This window comes from Desarmillaria tabescens (assembly GCF_030435595.1).
Source record: "Desarmillaria tabescens strain CCBAS 213 chromosome Unknown EV420scaffold_1, whole genome shotgun sequence".
NCBI classification, from domain to species: domain Eukaryota; kingdom Fungi; phylum Basidiomycota; class Agaricomycetes; order Agaricales; family Physalacriaceae; genus Desarmillaria; species Desarmillaria tabescens.
Genome location: NW_026848300.1, coordinates 3,235,699 through 3,256,540, shown reverse-complemented (window position 1 = coordinate 3,256,540; position 20,842 = coordinate 3,235,699). Strand labels below are relative to the sequence as shown.

Sequence of the window (20,842 nt, the reverse complement as noted above, 5' to 3'; positions counted from 1 at the left end):
CATATGGTCCCGGGTTAGAATAGCCGGAGTACCGTCTATGCAGGGCGGGAGTGGTCGGTACTTCCGGGCTGCGCTTATTTGAAAGACGCGCTCCCACAGAATCCGTCCGTACTTCACCGAGTCCCATGGGTACCGGCTTCTATAGATATCCCCCCATCGTGGCAATATCATCGAGTGCCACGCAGTGCCTAGAAATGAGGACCAGCGGATGTCTTGAATCATTCATTTCACAAACATGTATCCATATGGTGAACAAGCGCCAAATATCAGGCGAATAGAGAAGCGGAACAAAAAAGAACGGAGGAGAACAAAGGAGATTCATCTAAGAGATCGATCTTGATACACAGCCACCCACGGGAAATGTCCGGATTATGTCATCCGGGATTACAGCAACCGTGGAATATAGAAATGGCTATAAATGTCGCAGGACGGGACAGCCCTTTCTCTCTGATGTCCACGTCTTTTTGCTCTTTCACTTCAACTACCACTACTGCTCCGCTGCCCAGCTATAACAAGCGCTTATTCCCTTCTTCTTCCACTACCACTACCATCTCTGAAGGCGAGCCACCCTACAAGAAGCAACGAAACATGTCCAGCCTCAGGAGAACTCATTCTTACCTCTCTCTTACGGACTTGCCCAACCAGCAGCAGCAGTCGATATACATAGCACCCACACGGGGAAGGTGTCGAGGACGGAAACTCAGCATGGCCCCGCCAGCAAATGCCGATTTTCGGGCTTCTCTGGAGGCGTCGATGGCCCTGAGCCTCGCGCCTATTACCGACCCTTACAACACTCAGCAGAAGCGAGCGCGACCAGCGCCGCCTGCTCCAGTCGCGTCAACATCGACGACGACATCCTCAGGGTCTTGCGCCACTCCTTCCCACCCTGTGTACTCCTCGGCGCCACGCGTCTCTTCCCCTCTGTCCCCCTCTTCGCGCCCCTCTTCATACACCACGCCGTTCTCACGTCCTCGGAAAGGAAAGGGGGAACCTGATCTCCACCGAATTGCCATCCAGACGTGTATGCGGTCGACAACCGAGGGTCAAAAGGTCCTTAATATGGGGCCGCGGATTGCTATGAGCATCGCGAATGCTACGCGAGAGCTCGAGCGAATTGTGACAGAGCAGGGGATGGAATCGCGAGCTTCAGACGAGGATATTGTCATGAGGGACTCGACGGCCGAACCATGGGTCAATGTGTCGAGAAGTGACGATTGGGAGATGATTCACTGCGGCGCGTAGGGCCTCGGAATTACCTGCATTCCTCGCGTTACGTCCACCGCCAAGCATTCGATTCTCCCCCTTTTCTTCGTTGCGCAATTATCTGGGTTTGGGGCTTCTTGGAATATTCATCTGTATTTTTGCATGCATCACTTTCGGGTTTCGTATCTATTCCTCTATCTATCTATGCTGTTGTTGCTTTCTCACTGCTGTAACGTTACTTGCACATACTACCAAATTACTGTAATGATACGTATACTTTTCGGGTTTAACGCGGTTTTCCCTTATTCAATTGCTTGAGCTTCTAAACAATATCAGGATCAAGATGCTGATGGCCATTGAAACTCGAACTCAACGGACAAACTATCTATAGAATCACAATACGGTCACTATCAACAGCGCCCGGCAGTTCGTTCCCATCGACCCCGTGGCACCGTGGCGGGACCACGCGCCTCTTCGAATTCATGTGCAGGCGGGCGTGTCCCATGTGAACTTTTTTTTTTATCCGCGTTCCGCTCCAGGGCGGACCGTCTCTTTTCCGCTTTCTTTTCCGCCTCCTGTCTATGCCGAGTTAGAGACCACGGCTCATTTTAATCCAGTGTATCCGCAGCACAACTCATGACTTGAGCCGACAGGCCGAGTGTGCCAAGCGGAGTCGGTTAGGAAATGCAACCGCCTGTCCGGCTATACCAAAAGTCCTCGTTCTTGTTAGCGCCAGTTTATCTTAGCACAATCTTGCCAGTATCTACTTCTTCAGTGGGTTTGGGACCCAGTCTAACCAACGCGAATAGCAATGGTGCCGCCAGCATCAAATTATTTAGTCGGCATCTCGGCAAGTCAATAATATCGAAGTACACACAAGCACGGAAATCGACTCAAGCTACTTTATGTAACATATTTGGGATACGTATGGGAATCATAAGTATCAGCGTCATCTTGGCTCAAGCCTTACTTGCACCCAGACGGGCTTTTGCTTGAAAGTGCTCGATGCATCGAACTTGACAACTCCGAGTCGAACACCGGCCTCTTCCGGCAATTGAATGGTAATTTCTCTCCTCGTCGTATCTCTTAGAAATTTCAGAGTAGTAGTGCTGAGATGCAGTACTCCACGGATACTAAAACTTTCGATGGAAATGACGTAGAAATGCGGCCACAGTCACGAATTCGCCAAACTAAGTAGAAGGTTTTCAATGCTGCCGGGATGGCGCACCACATGGTAGCTACTCCCCGCCTCATGAGCTGCACTCTTCAGCAGATCTTGGCCTCGTTGCATACACGTTGAATCCGCGTTGAAAGTTGGAAATGCTTTATCCAGGAAACTTGGGAGAACAGGCGTTCTTTATCTCTCTGTTCCTTTACGCCACAGGACCGACCCTGCGAAATTAAAATTTAAGATTCGCCTTTCTGTTGTGTACTCCACTGTGCCTTCATCAATCGATGCGTATCGATCGTCTGACTATGACAGACTAGACAGGCTCCCCTCGTCTCGCCATGGTCGCTTGTTGATCCGGTGTCCAAGGCTTAATCATGATCTATCATGATATCAGAGCTGAGAACTCCCGTCCGAGTCCCCTCCGGCTTACACATAATTCGCGATCAGGGGATCAGATAAGTTGGCGTTGGCAACTCACGAACGCAATCAAGATGTTCTTGATCTCGCAGACGCCCGTCGAGTCAGCCGAGATTGGCCTGTATTCTATGTGGTTGCTGCTATTTCTATCCAACTGGGTTTGTTGGTATGCGTAATGTTATTCGAATCTTTGCGCGCTATCAACTCCACTCTGGATAGAGCGCGGTGATGTCTCCGTTTATATTCATCTCAATACTGACTTGTTGAATCGAAGTCTCAGGGCGTACCCGCTTGTATGGACTGATTGGGCTTCTCATCTTTTCTCTCTCGGGCGGACAACGGTCGGCACTCCGTATGCTGTACTTTCTTCGTATTCCAAATCTGTGTGGGGAATCTCGCCATCTCAACTCGATTGGCCTATCTCTCGTTCTGGTGATCCAGTGTTAAGGTCGAACAACAGTCGCACATCCTGGGGCAGCCAGTCGGTCAATCTCTCATCTAATGTAAGAGATGCTGTTATGTTCCCACAATCTGATCCAGGGGGTTTTCATTAAGTCGATTGGGCTTCGCGAGTATTAACATCATTCGTTGGTGTATCTAAGAATTCATGGTGACAGTGATACTCCAGTACCATGGGACGTCATCATCGTCCGTTCCAGTTTATCTGTCATGGCTTCGAAATCTCTCAAGGTGATGATCTCGATCTCGCGGGCGCAGTTACTTCGACCATCCCGGTAGGACTTACTAAATTGTCGCTGCTCAAGTAGTGTTTCCATCAAACATGGATGGATTCATAGACATGCGCAGTACGTCTCCCGCGCGTAAATATCATACAGTGATATCTCCATTCAATACTGAAGTGTTTAGAGTTTAGAAAACCGGCATGTGGTTATCACCGCTGACTTTCGAATAGCGTGTCCTCGGAAGAAGCTCTATTTTACGACAGGGCTCGTGTGGCTGAATGCTTCCCATCTTTCTCTCTCGGGCGGACGACGGTCGGCACCATGCGAATCATGCGCCCTGTACCTCTTTCGTCTTATGAGTTCGTTCATGTAGGGGTTTGATCCGTTACCTCGCCATCTCGCTTCGGATGATTATCTTTCGTTCTGCTGATCATTGCCCAGAGACCATTGCTTTGCCGTCGGCGTCTTAAAGGCGAATTGTACGGTTCAATTCATGAAAAGATACGGCCAAAGTGAGTTCTAGATCAAGTTCTCAATCAATACAGGGCGAACTTTGTTCAAAATAACTGCTCCACCTCATTCTCGGAGGTTTTCATTATGTCGTCAAGGTATTGATACCATCCCGTCGACTCCATGTATCATTCATACATTAGATATTGAACGATGACAGTGATCATTCAGCTTCATGGGAACGAAATTTTATCCGTCATCATGGGGCTAGATGATGTAGGTAACAGCAGGAACAAAGGCTTGCGGTGGTGCTCCTAATAAATCATGGAGCATCTATATATTCATCCCTTGCATGTGAGTTTTCAAAGAACAAGTAGCCGGATCGAGCTAGACTCGGCGTAAAGTCGGATGTGGTAGCGACGCGAGACCGTGCAGCGCGATCTGGTGGCTGTGCACGAATTCTTCACTCTTCCTGAATTTTCATCATGAACATGTTTCTCCTAATCACAGTACCCGCTCGCGCGAACACCGACCAACAACATGGAATGAATGATATATGGGGTATCTGACAGGTCTCTTATCTTGAGCGGTTGTACTTGACTTTTCGTTGTTCGGGCTTTCGGGCAGTGAAACCGCTCTGAAACTCTCCTGCTCTTCCAAACAACTGTGTGGCTACCACCACTCTCTGCGCGTATACTCTAAATACTGGGTGAATACCTGCACCTACACCTGTTCGACGGGTACATGACCAAGTCACTCCCCGTTAATACTCCGAAAGAGGCGCTGCATGATACCAGACATTTGCTGGTGAGTACTTTTTCTCGGTCAGGTCATCTTCTTAGTACCCCCGTATTCCAATGTGGACTGTGCATCTAAAAAGACGTCCCGTTTTTTTAGTTCCGGTGTTGCCTGCTTTCCTCATCATGACAAATGATGGAAATGTATGATGTTTCTTCTGAATCGCATCGCACCTCATATGCCCTGACGTCTTGGTGAAACTTTGATAAATCTGTTGGGCATACTTTTAGAGTCACCGATTCTAGGCATTCACTGCCTTCCTTCGACTCTCCACTGACTTCGTATTCGACAGACCTTTAATAACCACAGCAAGTTCTCACATACGCTGGCGTGTCTCGGAGAATGATGCCCTGATTCTCCTCATCATCAATGATGTTAGCCTCTGCCCGCTTCTATAAATCCAATCCTGCGATATTAGCTCACATTCAATGCCGACGACTGCTATAATACGGCCTCTTGCTGAAAAATCGTCTGAATGATTTGCCAATAGATACAGGTTCAATTCAATAATTGTGATCGCAGTTTTGACGGCCTTGGCCAGTTATAAGTCCCTGCTGATGTCCATACGTCGTTAGCAATACGTCAATATGTCCACTGATTCTCTTACTCTCTTCTCGATGGGCACAACGCTTGGTGCAGTGCTTATTGGAGCAACATTGGCCTCGGCGTATGTGAAAAACGCTCTTTTCTTTGATTCTTTCTAATCTCTCATAGTCTATTCGGCGTGACCACCATGCTGTTTTTCGTGTATTACAAGCGGTACTCTCAGGATCGATGGTTTTATCGAATTTCCGTGCGTCTCATAATCAAGATATTGGTTTTCCACACTGATTAATTGTTAACAAGCTCGCTATACTCTGGTACGTGAAGTCCCAGATAGCAGTGGAAGCGCATATTCATATTTTCATGTGTATTTTAGGGTCTTTGATGCTCTACATTTTGCTTTAGCGCTTCACATCCTGTACTTCTATCTAGTTGACTCCTTTGGAGACTCTCCGGCTTTATTGAACATGGTGTGGTACGTCTTTTGCCTTCCGGATTCCGTTCAGTTATGACAAGTCCTTCCAGGAGTTTCAAGGTGCAGAGATTTATCAACCAGAAGCCTTACGTTTAACCGCTGACCGAGATACTTTCACAGCTTGACTTTTCTACTCACGTAAGGGACCTTTCTTCGAGCTAAAGCTTATCTTCATTTTCGACTTCCAGCTTGCAATTCTTATGGGTGTTGACATGTAGGTAAATCACTTCACGTAATTTCTTCCACGCTCAGATATCTCTTAGCGTCTGCGTTGTACGGTTATGGATCCGTAAGTAGCATCTTACGTAGCGTCTAAACTCACAGTAACGGAAACCCTACAAAGTCGGACGTTTCTTTCACCGAATCGTACCGTGGATTGTCGTAAGTTCCGTTCATTCACTTGAAGTCAAGGTACTGATGTACGATGTAGAGTTTTACAGTCGCGGGTGTCGTTGGTGGGTGTTGATTATTGTCAAAATCAGCGCGTCACTATTGACCCAACATGATACTCATTCTGATCAGCTGTTCTAATTTGTAAGTGCTGATAGCAGCGGCCGGTCTTGCTTGATGGCTCATGAAGCGCCTCAGTCTTGATTTATGAGGTGTACACCATTTCAAGCTTCCATCAATTCAGTGATATATCAGTGCGTCTGATATCTTGGCTTTGCTCCTAGTGCTCACTACGATATATAGAAGATAATGGACGGGGCATTGGCTGTCGGAGCAGCTGCTGACTTAGCCATATGTCTTGCAACGAGTTATTATTTATACAAGAGCAAAGCGGTTACCATATCTTCTAGGTTCGTTTTGTTGGTTATCGCAGTCCTGAGCTATCTAAGGTTTATAGAACGAGCGGACCTCTGCTCGTCTTGATGCGGCTCGTGTTGATATCCGGGCTGGCTAAAACGTAAGCATTATCTTAGTTACAAGCATCTTATAACGCCTGATAAATGAAACAGTGCCGCCTCGATTCTGATGCTAGTAGTAGTTCTGTCTTGATCATCCTCTGAAACGGAGTCTATTCTTACACTTGCGTAGTTTCTCACCTTTCCGAACACTTTGATTTTTGTTGCAATTGGTTTTCCCATACCAAGGCGTAAGCCCCTCGTTTTTGCAATGAAATAGTCTCGCTCATAATATTCTTTTTAGTATACATAATCACTCTGTTGACAATGTAACTGCAGTCTTCTTTCTTGGTGCTCCACTCGCTCTAACTTTCACCAGGCTTAATGCATGGACTCCTCGGCCGGGTGATAGATGCGGTCATGCAAACTTTTGCCTGCCATTGAAAACCAACGAAATGGTGTGTGCAAGCTTTTCTTTCAGGGAATCGTAGATTCTGAACTTGGATATGGCTTCTGTAGAGCAATCTACCTTTAAACTTTTCGGATGTCACTGTAGTTGACGAGCAATTGATGGTGGGATGGAGTCTTCATGACCAACCAGGCGGCAGTCCGAACATTTAGAACAATCTCCTGGTGATTTTGTCAGTTTTTTTCTACCAGAGTCACTAAGGTTAACTTACATAGGTGCCGTCGATTTACAATGTCGTTGATTGGCGTCGATAGTACCGGTAGGGCGATGGGTTCTATATAATATATATAAAACCATTTGTGAACTTGGGCTTGGACGTACAATTGTCCCCATTGTAAACACTGGTTAGGCCAGTATTAAAAGAGCGGCGGCAGCTTTGTTACCCTCGAGTACCTTTCCCATGTTTCCGTAAAGTCCTGCCATTGAAAGTATTAGATTCCTTGACCAAAGGTCGCGGGTCAGGATCCTGAACTGCGACGTCGCGATGAAAGCCTACATGATGTCCCAGACAAGCCCAGTTTCCCGGAGTTAAGTATACTAAAAGCATACCGTCGTCCTCTCATACCCATCGACGAATAGCATATGCGACAGGACGATCCGACCATACGCTAGCGTGTAGGATATACGTACAGTTCTGTATAAATGGAACCAAAAAAAAAAAACCATACAATCAAGGAAAAGTTACCTATAACGAGCCGCCGCCAGTAAAATTCAAGGAATGTATGCCTTTGTTGGATTCCTGGAGACTACGTTCCGTTCCGTTCTCGGGGTTGTCGCAGTCCTAGGGTCATTTCGTTTTGCATGGTGTCACAGAGAGGTAGTCACGAAGGAAACAAGGCTAGTTCAGTACTATTCCAACTGAGAATGCGTCGCAGAGTTGGCAGCAAGATTAAGTCATTGACGCTCTAGCCAGAGCCGCTACATACGGCTGGAATGAGGATCTATTCAGGCAACATTTAGGAATTGAGAACAAATTTCCAGCTTTTGAAAGAAATAACGGTCGGGAACATCGAACTTCGTCGAGGATACGGAAGAGGCTACTAGCCTTCGATGTGGCTGTGCTTCGCCCTTTCCTTTGCCGCGTCCAGGAGGCTCTCAGGCGACAAGGTACCGCCGAAGCAGCATTGAACACCGTTACGACCCAAGAGTTTCCGATATCTCTCGGGACGACTTTGTCAGTGCATTATTCTCGTTCTAGTGTGGTACTGGCGGAGATATTGGACAGCAGAGTGCCATAACCGGGAAACGAGCGATATTTTTTCCATCTTGCACGTTCAGAGAACGAGTGATGAGCTGGAGTAAAATCATTTTTACGTGAGGATAAGGAGCATGGGTCAGACGTCCCACCATTGCGTTTAGCATCAAGTGTTGGTTGTCGATACTGGCGGCTGCGGTACGCCTTCCCTATGCGTGAGTTATATTTCGTTTGTCGACCTTTCCAAGTCCCTCATCGCGAAGAATGGAAACGGGCTCTTTTGTCTTTAAAGCCAGCATTATCGGATGCCTCCGATGCATCAATGCAACAACTCTCGTACGGAACGGTCATACAGAGGGGCAGTACTATTCAAGCAGCTCGCACAGTGCCAATAACGTCAATTCGTATACTTAGACGGATTCTATACGCACACAGCAAGTACTGCCACCATCCGGACGGTACGCGAGCTCAACAAAGTCCTGACAATCATTCTCTAAGATCAGGCCGACCTGAACTCCTGCCGCGCTATCTACTCTGGCCTCGTGCTAGCTACTTCATGCCAGGCACGTCCAACAGCAACTGCCATCACTAAACTGTTCTTGCCGAAACATTCACGCTAGTCACGGACTCATAGCCCAAGTTCCAACCTGGGTTCCTGCATTCGATTCCTGGTCGCGGTATCTACTCTGGCCACCGGTACTTCAACCCAGGAACATAGATTAGGACATCAATGAACTGTTATCGACGAGGACGTTCATTACAAAGGAGTAGATATGACTCTTTGATTATCATAATGATCAAGTACACAATGGAAACACTTCAACTTCATCACCCGTACTGGTATGTTTTCATTCCGGTCACGATAATCATGCACTCGCTCAGTTAGGTTTTGTTAGCTGCACATCCCGGAGATCTTTTACCTTGCTACCATGGAAACCACTTGACTGATCTTTGAACTTCCTAGAAATATATTTATTTCGATGGCTATGAGACGCACGTTGCAGGCCAAGACCAGTCCCTCCACCAAACACAGTATCTACTCTGGCTACCAGAGTCAAGCACTCCAACCCAGGAACATAGAACAGGAACCTTTGTCCAAAGCACACCCAATCCTCGACGCGATTATCGGAATGATCTGCGCGAACCATGGAAAACTTTAGCGCCATCATTTACTTGTTTTTCGCCGATAATCAATGCACGACTCGCCCCGTTAGGTTTCGTTGGAAGATTTTCGCCCGGCAACCATGGAAACGTGTTTACATCGTGGCGTAGCTGGAGAGGCCCCACCGAGCTATTTGGGACATCGAGGTGACTCATTACACTTTAGCTGAAGAACAGATTTTAGGTCCCTGGCGGCTTGACTCTAGACCTGAACGATGAAGTCGCCATATCCGGCTTTGTTGGTTCCTACTATGAGCTCGACCTTCATTTGTTGTCTTAATAATCGTGAGCAGCTTTCTCTTCCTGACGTCCTGTACCTAGTAGCACCCCTTCATTTCCTTCAGTGACCGGGACCGGGCGTGCCACTCTCATGCCCACTTGTTGGGATAGCAATCCCGAGTTAGTGCTAGAATGCACTCGAAGCTTCGGCATGACTAAGCAGCATGAACGTTTAACCGCAAAAGTAGACACATATAGTAATCCGTAGTAAATTCTAGAAGTAGTACAACTTGTATTTAAGTACGATGCCTCTCCCTCGAGAGGCTAATTTAATTCTCTCTCTCACATACTCTCCTCTGTACTTCCAACACCACTAGTAGCCTCGTCTACATTTTCCTAATTCAGCTAGTAATTGTGTCCCTCTCTTACTGAAGTGCTGCATGTCCCTTCCCCCCAGGGTAAACATCTTCTTTGATACGTCCGATTACTGAGAGTACTACTTCTCACTCATACACCATCCTTGATTGGTTCCCTGCCTTCCTATGACGGGGCCGGCTTGTCGGGACTCGGGAAGACACCGCGGTCCCGTATGCTTGCCTGATCCGGCCATGTTAGCTCGGGTGTTTCCCCACGCCGTACCTCATTGCACGAGTTTGGCCTTGCGGGTCCGCATGTTTTCCTGTCAACGCTAAAGTTCTAGAACATCCCCCGGGTTCTTCCCCCAAGTCCTCGAGACGGTGACGATAAATTACCTCTTTTCAAATCTTTCTGGCTGGAACATGTCAGGACGTAGACAAATTACCCTCTAGTCCTCGAGACGGCGCAGTTTCTTCGTCTGTTACGGTGCTGGCTCTTTTCGATGTCAGGCCACATAGCATTAGCTCTCGGTCCTACGTCCATTTCATCGTCGATGTGTTTCATCGAGGCTGATCTTCTCAAGGAACGAAAGTCCTGGAACAATCGAGGAACAATATTGGACAGTTCATGTCGATTAGCGCTCCTTTCTCTCGTGCTATCTTCTCCGAGTCCACCCCATTCGGCAATGTCTTGATTATTCTTGTGGGCGTACTGTACCTTGTTGCATTCTCCACCTTCAAGCCACGACGTTTGTTTCCTCATCTGGCTCTGTTAGTGCTTTCCCTCTCCTCGCATTGTACCACGCCAGTCGAGCCTCGTTCACATATCGTCATCGTTCCTCCGGATTCCATTTGACTTCGTTCTAGAATATCGTGTTTAATTTAGGTTCGGAACTCGAAGACAACTCAACCTTCATTTTTCTGGTTTCAGTAAAATTTCTCGTGGCTGGATCTCGAGTCGCGCCACATTGTCTTATTCTCTTTTGTTGAGGAACCATCCTCGTACCTGACTGTGGGATCCGGAATGGAGACTGGAGTGATTCCTTTCTTAAATTCTTACGGATCCGCATGTCCCATTCCTTCTGGACGGTTCCGCGTCTAATTTATCCTGTTTAAAAACAAAACACGACCGCGAGCATTCTCTCTACCCACATGACTACTCCGGAATAAAAACTGGTTAATCGGAACGGTACAACCAGGGTGGTCTCGACGTTTCGGCAGTTCGCTCCAAGGGCTCGACACTAGTGCGACGCCGTCGTTGCTGTTTTACTCGTTTCCCGCGTTTCCTGGCTTCTCCGAGAATGCCGACTTTCAGGCTTGGCTATTTGTTCATTCGACCCTGGACTAAAATGAGACCTGGGGGCGGAAGATGTTCATCGGAATCCTCCGAATTATAGGAGGAATACTAACAAGACCCTTCATGACGCTCCGGGCGTATTGATGCGCCACCATTTCCCTTACCCCGCACTCCTCCCCATCCCTGATCTTCAATTCACGCCGACTCTCACTTCTTTTCTTGATCCGGGACGACAGTGAAGCGTATGGATGCTGTAGAGGAAAAACTATGTCTTCTTAATTTTCCTCCAGCGTGGTTGGAAGATGTTTGACGTCCAAAATGAACGTTGAATGTCCATCTACTTGGTGTTTCCCCGGATTTGCCTAGAAACGACCCTTGGCTTGACGTCCGATACGATCGACCGTCAAGTTTACTTTACGCCTTATAAACGACTAGCAGCGCCGTTAACGGGCGAGTTGGTTACTCCATTTACCAAGTGATGACCCCTGGATATCACGGTGACAGAGGGATTAGGTGAATCGTGATTACCAGAGACTCTCTCTTTAGAGTCTTCGTCAAATGACACTGGAACTCACGGTTCTTGTCTGCTGCGTCTCCGCAGCTACTTTTATGAATCTTCGTCAAATTCTTGGCTTCTATTAATTGTACGTCGGAAGAAGATGCCATCTTTTTCTTTTCCTCTTCTTTCAACTCTCCTGAATTAGACTTGGCTGTGATGCTATTGTTTGAGCAATATCTCTGATTGGAGTCTTGTGCCCATACGCGTCTTTCTCTTGTACGCGTGATCGCCTCCGCTTGTCCTGTCCGTTATTGATACGAGACCTGTCCGGCATTTCCCATCTCCTTTGGCATACATCTCAATAACGGTATGATTTACTTGCGCGCCTATCGCGTCTCCACTTATCTGCGCGACCCTCATAATTAGTACTGTCACTATCACCAACATTATTCTATGTTTGATCTAGATACAGGAAATCCCTGATAATCATCTTATCTACGTCACTTTGAATCCTGATGCATTTATGCCAAGTCTGTAAATCGAGTGTCGCAACGACGAACCTCCGAATGCCCCGATAATCTATCTCGTGGTAGTCCGTGCACGCGCATGCTTTGCCATGAGCACGAATCACATCTGTAATTATGACGCATAGCAAACTTCGAAATGACGTCGAGTGGCTGTGCCAAATCCTTCTTTTTCTCTGTGATGATGTTTCTTCCAAGTTCCAACTTTCTTCTCGAAAATTATCGGTCACGCGAACATTATTGTCTTCGAATTCATGATCTTGCATGAGAAGCCTCATGGGTGACGGGACCATACTCAGAACTCTCATTATACCAAGTCTTGGCATCACCACAGCATGCTTTTGTGTTGAAAACTGCTCTCTTGTACTTCTTTCTCAGCAATCACATCTGACTGTATAACGTTGCTGCTTATCAGGCTAACAGAACTGTGTGGAGTGCTTGGAGCTACCCCCATGCGTCAGCCGGTCTGTGGTCGCGTATGCAGAACAAGGTGTCACGAAGGAGAGTCCCGTATTGACGCCGACCAATTGATGATTCACTCGTCACTATCAGATCCCGAGTATCATCTCATTGGTGATAAGGCCGTCGTATTCTCGAGAACTATTACAACGTCGTGATCCACAAGAACACCACAAAACACGTGTACCGATTGCTCTTTTTTTACGTCTATCTAAAGGGAATAATACTATTACTCGCCTCGGAACAGCCTTTGACTAAACAACAAAATCCGTCGCGGAGATATCGAGACTAGGTCCGAGTCGCTTAACCTCATTTCTCAGCTGACTTGAAGCGGCGTTACCCGAACTCAAGCTATACGTATTGGCGAATTCCAGCCAGTCCTTGTTATCGCGAGTGCGTAAACTGTAGATAAGCCAGTGACGACTAGAACAGGCGCTCTGAGTCTCGATCGACTTGAAGCAGCTCCGAGTCGGATGTCGTCGGGTCAATAAATGGCCAAGACGAGATGTCGACTAAGTCTTAGTCAGTGCCTGCACTACATGTGTACGAAGGACTGGGGCTCGATAGAAATGCCACCCTTTCAGAGCATTGCCGATGTGAGCCAGATACTGCAATTACACGCCCGCAGTGCTTTCTTCCGCAGATTTTCTGGTGTATCGCTCCCGATGGGCATCCGTGCTATTCTTCCCAGACTTGTTTGGATGAATACATTACACCACGCTCTTTCTTTGTACCTTTTCGCGTAGACTGCAGTGAATCTGTCGATGAAGAGTAGTGGACGGTGATATCTCCGTCCTGCACTGGAAATGTCAATGTTGATTTCGCGAATAGAAGACTTGCGCCGCTGAAGACTTCTGGTCTGGCTATATGACTTGCGTGATTGGCTAACGTATTTGATCGACCTTTTGTTTGTGAATGAACAACCGCTGGTACATGCGAGCATCAGGGTACCTTTTTGACTGGTGTATAGCACGCAGGCCCAGAGTTGATCCGTAACCACGCTTCATCATCGCAACTCGCTCGATAATCTCCCGCACTGGTGTTCACTCCTGGATTGAAAGTCAGTGCTTTCCATGCCCTGTAACCAGTTGAGGCGAGTCAACTTCCAAGGAGCTTACCATCCCGCCGCTGGAGGAAAGCCGGGGCTAATCGCGTCGTTGAACTTTCGCATCACGTACCAACTCCATGTACCATCCACGCGCGGTCCACTAAGGTGATGCTGATATTCCCATGGGACTGTGAATACCTCTCGTCACATTCCAGGAGGATCATTAGCCGAAGAACTAAGCAAGGAAAAACCTGTGTAGTTGTAATGCATCTTTGATAGGTGATAGCGGTGAATGATTATTACTCACGCGTGTCTCTAAAGCCGCTGATATGACTTTGCATCAACAATGAATTTTCTATCTCGTTGATGAACGAACTTTCTTCTGATCATTACAAGCTCTCCATTGAGCTAAGCATCGGTGAAGCAGACCTGACTGGGTCCAGAGGGAAGCGGGAAGCCTCAAAACTGGAGCAACATCGACTGCCAGGGCTCTTTCTTCCTAATAATTGGGGAGATATCAAACAAGACATACATACGTGTTGCTGGTCGATGATCGTGATGCGAGCTTCGTCAGGGGCGTTGACCTGGGGTATCCTGCGAGAAGCGAAACAAAAGGGATAAGGAGCATCTCTGAGAAAATTGGGGAGATATACACATATCATGCCAACAGAAACATCAACCAGGCTATGCCGAAAGTTCCAGATCGTCGCATTGAGTGAATAGAACCCGAAAACAGTAGGCTGATTTCGGTTGAAACGTAGAACGACCATCATCCTTTGAGCAGTGTATTGAGATCAGACGGAAGTCTCCCAAGTCAAGCCAAGTCAAGATAGAATCTCTTTTTCAACGAACCAAAGGTCGCGGGTCCTAACGATGAAAGCCTACATGATGTCCCAGACAAACCCAGTATCCTAGAGTTATACCAAAAGCATCTCGTCGTTCTCTGGAGATCATACAGCCAAGGAAAAGTTGCCTATAACGAGTCGCCAGTAAAGTTCAAGGGATGTCTGCCTTTGTTGGATCGCCTTCTAGTCTGAAGACTAGCGTTACGTTCCGTGTTCGAAGTTGCCACAGTTGTAGGAACATTTCGTTTTGCATGTTGTCGCCGAGAGGTAGAAGAAAACAAGACTAGTTCAGCAATATTCCAACTGAGAATGCGTCGCGGATTTGGCAGCAAGGTTAAGCCATTGACGCTTCAGCCAGAGCTACATACGGCTGGAATGGAGACCCATTCAGGCAACATTTAGGAATTGAGAATGAATTTTACCTTCTGAAAGGAATAACGGCCGTCGAGGAGATGGAGGACGCTAGAGGACGCTAGCCCTTCATGTGGCTGTGCTTCACCCCTTCCTTTACTGCATTCAGGAGGCTCTCAGCTGCTGTCAGGCGACAAGGTGCCGCCGAGGCAGTATTGAGCACTATTACGACCCAGAAGTCTCCAATATTTTCCAGGACGGCTTCGTCAGTGCATCTTCCTCGTTCTAGCGTGGTACCGGCAGAGATACTGGACAGCAGAGCGCCATCGCTGGGAAACGAGTGATATCTTTCCCTTTTGCACGTTCGGAGAATGAGCATGGGCTAGAGAAAAATCATTGTTACGCGAGGATAAGGAACCTGGGTCAAGGCATCTCGCCATTGCGTTTAGCACCAAGTCCTGGTAGTCAGTACTGGCACGTCGACCTTTGTTTGAGCTATATTTCGTTTGTTGACCTTTCCAAGAAGTTCCCCAGTGTGATGTTGTCACCAAATAATGGAAACGGTCCCTACGGTCCCTTTTGTCTTCAACGCCAGCATTAGCGGATGTCTACGATGCAACGCTCGTGTAGGACGGCCGTACATACTGGATACCGGTTCGTCGAGGGGTAGTATTGTCCAGCAGTTCGCACAGTGGCAGTAACGCCAATTCGAGTGTCCTAATACCCAACCTTGACGTCCTTTCGCGCATTGCCGTTAACCTTCGTTTTAATAGCGCCTGCTTGATGATCTCTGCCTCTACTCCCTAGTCTCAATACCGCCCAGAACGGCCGAAGCGCGTACATGTGGATGATTTCCCTTTGATGACGTTTTCATCGCCGTTGTTCAAGCACTGACCGGGTTCCCGGACTGAGGCCGATGGATGACCTGAACTTAATGGCCGTCTTACTTTTGTAGGACCGATGATAACCTCATGTCATTCTTTACACATCCACTAGAGAATAACAATGCGGTTACACAGGAAACGATCCAGCGGCAGATCAACTACAGCCCTAAAACTCTTCCTCCTCCGAGAACGAGTCCTTATCATCTCTACATTTCCCTTTCATCGCCTGCGCATGTTTGTTCAGCTGGTCTCGTCTCTCAAAAACTCTTCCGCACGCATTACACCGGACTCTCGTTTCGAAAAGATGTTTCGTCTCCTTAAAGTGCGATCTCAAATAACCCGGTATGCGCTTGACCACGGTGCATCCAAAGTAGGGACACCGAACGAAAGGTGGCAGGGGGACGCAGTGGTTCCTGTCAAAGTGACCGATAGTGGCATCGAGAGAGTCTGACACGACGTCACAGTCGGGGTGCATGCATCGTACGCGGACTTTGGGGACTTCAGGTGAGAGATCGGGGACTGGCTGTGGTTTCGAGATGAGGGATTTGATGTTAAGGTTGAGGGCGAATTTGGAGGACGACATCGTGGGCGGCAGACTGAGGAAGGACAAAGCTGTGGAGGTTTATTATATACCTTGAACGGGTGGCATTTGTGCTGCCGACATTTGTCTTGCACACCAATATAAATGGAGAGGGAGATTGTCCTTGTTCCTAGTACTCGTTTGCTACATGCCGCTCTCATATATGGTCAGGACTGTCCGGTCCCTCGACGCCTTCAGAAGATACGAATTGCTCGAGTCCATAACCAACCTGGAGCTCATTCTGACAGTGTTCCCTCTGGTCGCGCCTGCTCGCCGATATCAGATATCCCTCGCGACTTCTTCATGTTAATTGTCCGCCTCCCTTAGCTCAGTGCCTTGCTAGTGAAGAGATATATCTTGACAACATCAAAGAACGACGCACATCAAAGGCTTTATAAAATACTTAATCGACAGGTATAGTCCAATTCCTCCAATGTCAGCTATCCGATAGATCATATGAGAATATCTATACTTTGGTTGACGAATCATTCGCATGAGCTGACTCCAACTCCAACTCCTCCATTTGCCGAGCCGTTGTGGCATTAGTTGACTTTCGCAGACTGTCAAATTGACGCCTAAGAACAAATGTCACCACGTACAGTAAATACGGCAAACACTGGATGCGAAGGTTGTGCCTCGTGTATCGACATTGACGGATCCAGCTTTTCTCGAAGGTAGTCTCTAGAATTAAGTCTAACGGATGATGATGTTACAAGCCTTACTCGAAGTGCGAAAGAATGTCAAGCTCACATGGCTAAAAATGAGTTCAAGTACGCTTGAAGAGATGAGAATCAGTGAATGGAAAGAAACTGAGGAAAGAAACCCTACATTTTGGAATCAAGAAAGATATTCCTCCGTAGACTGTAGCATCGGGAAGGACCAGGAACTGGAAGTATGCTTGTTGAGTACAGATGTAGACTTCGAATCGAAGTCATCCTACTGTAACCAGTGACCCTACTGAGAGTAAACTATCGGCGAGTCGAAACAGTTATGATATATATAGAGGCGACAGAAGTACTGACGTCGTGATGAGGTTCGTGTTGACAGTAAACAGTGTAAGGAAAGTGATAGTATGATCACTCCTGTACTGGAAATATCAATTGACCGTTCTTCGTGAGACCGACTACGCACTTGGTGATCCCTGATCGAGCTCGATGAAGACTTGTAACTATAAGACAGTTAGGTCGTCACTTGAAACAGACGAGACGAGCCACTCACTCATAACCAGTGTCATGATCACGTCAAAGGCCGTTCCACTTGAAGCTGAAAGTTCAGTTGCAAGCTGGAAGATGTTTGTTGTTCTGGTTTCTATAAATAACAATTGCTCACGGAAAACTCAGGCGCATTGGGAGTGTGTAGGTGGTGCTGGGAACCAAAGATGCCCATAGCTATGAAGCATCAGCGCCGGTTCTGATTTTTTAGACTGTATGACGGACCGACGTATGATGCTGAATTTAAAGAATGACAAGTAAGTTCAATGGCGGTGACAAGCATCATCCCACTGACCAAAGTTAAAAAATGCCAAAGGAATCTATCGTGGGACATGACGACGTCACATAGTAAAAGGGAATAGCACAATACACATACCGTGATAACCATAAAGGCGATTCGCATCCATAAATTCAGCGAAGAAGCGCTGAACCTCCATATGCGCCAACAGAAGAAGCTATGGACTGGCATAAATGAAACAAATTGATGATAAACGAATACTTACAGCTGCATGAGAAGTACAGAGCAGGCCTAGTCCTATGAGCACACTGAGAAAAGATCAAGAAACGACGCTGACCCCGACGACAGACTCCTCCTATCGTGACGTTAGTGTCATAAGTGCTCACGGTGTAAACAGTGAGACTTGCATACGTGACCAAGCTAGTTATTTTTCCAATGAGATGCGTCTAAGTGATCAGTGACGTATACGTACAGCGTGCCACTAACAGCCCCCCCTTCTTTAAGCGCAGCTGGATTGGCAAAGTCACTCACTAAATAGCGATACATGCCAGCCAAGATTATGCCATGGCTCACAGTATCTAATCCCTATTGCGGGATAGGTGAATGCATGACCTATGGGGTTGAACAAAGTACTTACACTACCAATCAGTTGAGTTATATTGCTGTTAGCGTATGTAGAATATCGCCACTTACACTATAACAAACACGAGAAGCTTCAACCACCAACGGTCAGATCGGGCCCGGTTTGAAGTTATGTAGAGGAACGTCTGGACGCAGATAACACCATACAATCTTCCGCACTATTAGAAGTAGTGATAACTCGCGAGAGAGACTTGGTACGTACAGCGTCAAGAGACAGGCGCCAATGTATAGCGCCCCGAGTGTGTTGTCTAGAGCAGGAAGTGGAGCGGGTAAAGCTGGTACTGCTGACATATTGGGTTCTGCGACAGTGTAAAACGACAAAGAGGGATCGTTTAAATAGCATCCTCTGGGTCAGAATATCACCAGATCACCTGCTACTTGACATGAGTCAATCACGCATCTGGAGCTGGTGAAGATGCGTGATGGGATCTAGTGATGGAGGCTCGATGAGCTTGAAGGATTCTGATTTTTAGAAGACTATTACGCTGAGCAAAGGATTTTCAACTTGGGACGAGAACCATGGGCACCTCCACTACCCTCTCGTGCTGTGGTGTAGCGCTGGTATGTATGGTCGCTGGCCCTCCAAGTCGGTAGAAAATTCTTGAGCTGACGCCGGTAAGAGTTACTACCGAATTGTCGGCTAAGATGTTCCACGAGCTATGAATAGATGTTGCTTCTCTTCATCGCCTCAGCGAACCGTAGGCTGAGTGAAAAATATCAGCATCAGTTCACATTTGCAACTCACGTTCTCATGCTCACCGGAACAGGCTAACGTGAGCATAGTTGATGTGATCTTGTTTCGAATGTACGTCTTCGCACTAACATTCCGGCTTCGCAAGTCGAGAATGCGCTACTCGAATTGTGTGGGTCCTTCCAACTAACGTCCTTATAATTGAGTGAGTTGATACATTTAACTTAAATGTAACCTCTGGCACTGCGACGACAGCCCTTAGCATGGCAGCAAAGACTTGGATTATCAAGTGCCATTTTACTTTTCGAACGGCGCCTTCAACCTCGGCATTTTTCTCTTCGCTCATGAACTTTCCCTGTAACGAACATAAACACTATTCGAAATCCCTCAAACTGACACTCACTCACATAAGCTTGCGGGCCTATGCCCAGGCTGCATAGGTTTAGCGGCGATCATTCTGCCTTTATTTTCGCTGTCAAGATATTCAGACATTGTGCGTCCTCGAAGCCTCTCGTACCTATATATATATATGTTGTTCGAATAAGGATGACTCCGTTAAGAGTAAGTATATCTCACCGACTTTTTGTTCAGATCCGTGCTTCCTTCTTTAATGCGACTATCGTCGTATTTGTTGCTTGCTCAACAGGCTTGGTAAAGAGAGCGTTGCCCAGGATCACCCTTGAACCTTACGAACAACGGGCCTATGGTTTCGTACTGCGGTATCCTGTAGCGGGAGTGTCGTTATCTGTGTCGACTTCTATTGGCGAGCCGGAGGCAGATCCTCCGGGACTCTGCATTTCAGTCTGACTTTCCGCATGGTCTGGGATTTTTAATTGGACAACTTTCCCATCATCACCGGTGCTGGGTGGTATTCCCGCTTGTATCGATAGCGCCGGCGCTTCCAGATTCGACCGGACTGAGGTCCCATATCGTCAGCAAGCCAGGCAATCGATAAAGTGTCGGAGGATTACCTGGTTTTGCTCGTCCATGAAGAAGTTGTGGTGGGGTTTCATATGCGATAGGAGAGAACCAGCTCTATCTCCGTATGCTCAAGAAACCGGGTATTTAACTTGTACCGTTACGAGACCAATCGAAACGGCCACTACAGCGTTGCGAACTGCAGAAATCGCCGCTACGGTTCCAAACAAGTGTCCAGCGACGGCGCGCGACGTTGCTAAACAATTCCCCTCGCACCCTGGAATCTGTCGCCTCAACCAGTTGGCTATAATCTCTTGTATGCCCATGCAGACATACCCTTTGACACATGCATAATGAATCGCACATTTGCCTCAGTGACCGCTTTCCGGACTGATGGATGTGAGAGCATCGGAAGCTGCAAGCCCAGCTAAACTTCCGGCGCTACAATATTGAAATCATATCGAAGACATACCGGGACGTTATCCATGAGTAGCGTAACAACACAGGAAATATAGTTCCTGTTCACGTTACCCCCATCACCGCCGGTAGCCGTCGGCTGTGGCTGTTTTCCGCAGCACATTATGCAAAGTCTCTCTGGTTGACTTGTCGAGAACTCCCGCCTCAAACAAGTTCTGTCACCGGTAGGTTTTGCCTGTGTATCACGGATACT

The 20,842-nt window shown here is 47.4% G+C and overlaps 5 protein-coding genes across 5 annotated transcripts; 2 read left to right on the top strand and 3 right to left on the bottom strand.

The window, feature by feature from the left end:
* The first annotated feature begins 436 nt into the window (after window positions 1–436).
* EV420DRAFT_1498792 (uncharacterized protein) lies at window positions 437–1,600 on the top strand. Its single transcript, XM_060470976.1, has one exon. The coding sequence runs from the start codon at window positions 451–453 to the stop codon at window positions 1,240–1,242; it is 792 nt and encodes a 263-aa protein (XP_060339966.1). The 5' UTR covers window positions 437–450; the 3' UTR covers window positions 1,243–1,600.
* Window positions 1,601–5,281: 3,681 nt separating this feature from the next.
* Window positions 5,282–7,596, top strand: EV420DRAFT_1498776 (uncharacterized protein). Its single transcript, XM_060470974.1, has 19 exons — window positions 5,282–5,389; window positions 5,437–5,515; window positions 5,569–5,582; window positions 5,642–5,740; window positions 5,791–5,800; window positions 5,861–5,878; window positions 5,929–5,954; window positions 6,004–6,029; window positions 6,084–6,121; window positions 6,171–6,195; window positions 6,263–6,274; window positions 6,329–6,384; window positions 6,434–6,540; window positions 6,588–6,647; window positions 6,700–6,727; window positions 6,779–6,836; window positions 6,890–6,914; window positions 6,965–7,043; window positions 7,105–7,596. Exons 1-19 carry the CDS (start codon window positions 5,310–5,312, stop codon window positions 7,204–7,206), a joined length of 942 nt encoding a protein of 313 aa, XP_060339965.1. The 5' UTR covers window positions 5,282–5,309; the 3' UTR covers window positions 7,207–7,596.
* A 5,422-nt stretch (window positions 7,597–13,018) lies between these two features.
* On the bottom strand, window positions 13,019–14,585 carry EV420DRAFT_1473256 (uncharacterized protein; the record flags this gene model as incomplete). The annotated part of the gene is made up of 7 exons (XM_060469112.1): window positions 13,019–13,166; window positions 13,474–13,559; window positions 13,716–13,842; window positions 13,883–14,010; window positions 14,120–14,145; window positions 14,242–14,311; window positions 14,349–14,585. 7 exons carry the CDS (start codon window positions 14,583–14,585, stop codon window positions 13,019–13,021), a joined length of 822 nt encoding a protein of 273 aa, XP_060339964.1.
* A 1,473-nt stretch (window positions 14,586–16,058) lies between these two features.
* On the bottom strand, window positions 16,059–16,475 carry EV420DRAFT_1634586 (uncharacterized protein; the record flags this gene model as incomplete). The annotated part of the gene is made up of 1 exon (XM_060476340.1): window positions 16,059–16,475. One exon carries the CDS (start codon window positions 16,473–16,475, stop codon window positions 16,059–16,061), a length of 417 nt encoding a protein of 138 aa, XP_060339963.1.
* A 463-nt stretch (window positions 16,476–16,938) lies between these two features.
* EV420DRAFT_1634585 (uncharacterized protein) lies at window positions 16,939–18,854 on the bottom strand (the record flags this gene model as incomplete). Its single annotated transcript, XM_060476339.1, has 17 exons — window positions 16,939–17,022; window positions 17,072–17,153; window positions 17,223–17,247; window positions 17,301–17,358; window positions 17,413–17,440; window positions 17,495–17,554; window positions 17,604–17,640; window positions 17,691–17,754; window positions 17,802–17,860; window positions 17,909–17,920; window positions 18,060–18,138; window positions 18,187–18,212; window positions 18,259–18,341; window positions 18,394–18,506; window positions 18,559–18,583; window positions 18,615–18,713; window positions 18,766–18,854. The coding sequence occupies 17 exons, from the start codon at window positions 18,852–18,854 to the stop codon at window positions 16,939–16,941; spliced, it is 1,023 nt and encodes a 340-aa protein (XP_060339962.1).
* Window positions 18,855–20,842: the final 1,988 nt, after the last annotated feature.

Excerpts from the sequence above, each read along its gene's own strand:
- EV420DRAFT_1498792 (XM_060470976.1), top strand. The coding sequence starts at position 451 with ATGTCCACGTCTTTTTGCTCTTTCACTTCAACTACCACTACTGCTCCG.
- EV420DRAFT_1498776 (XM_060470974.1), top strand. The coding sequence starts at position 5,310 with ATGTCCACTGATTCTCTTACTCTCTTCTCGATGGGCACAACGCTTGGT. Across the intron at positions 6,385-6,433 it reads ATCAATTCAGTGATATATCA|AAGATAATGGACGGGGCATT; the intron begins GTGCGTCTGATA and ends TACGATATATAG. Across the intron at positions 6,837-6,889 it reads TGGTTTTCCCATACCAAGGC|TATACATAATCACTCTGTTG; the intron begins GTAAGCCCCTCG and ends TATTCTTTTTAG.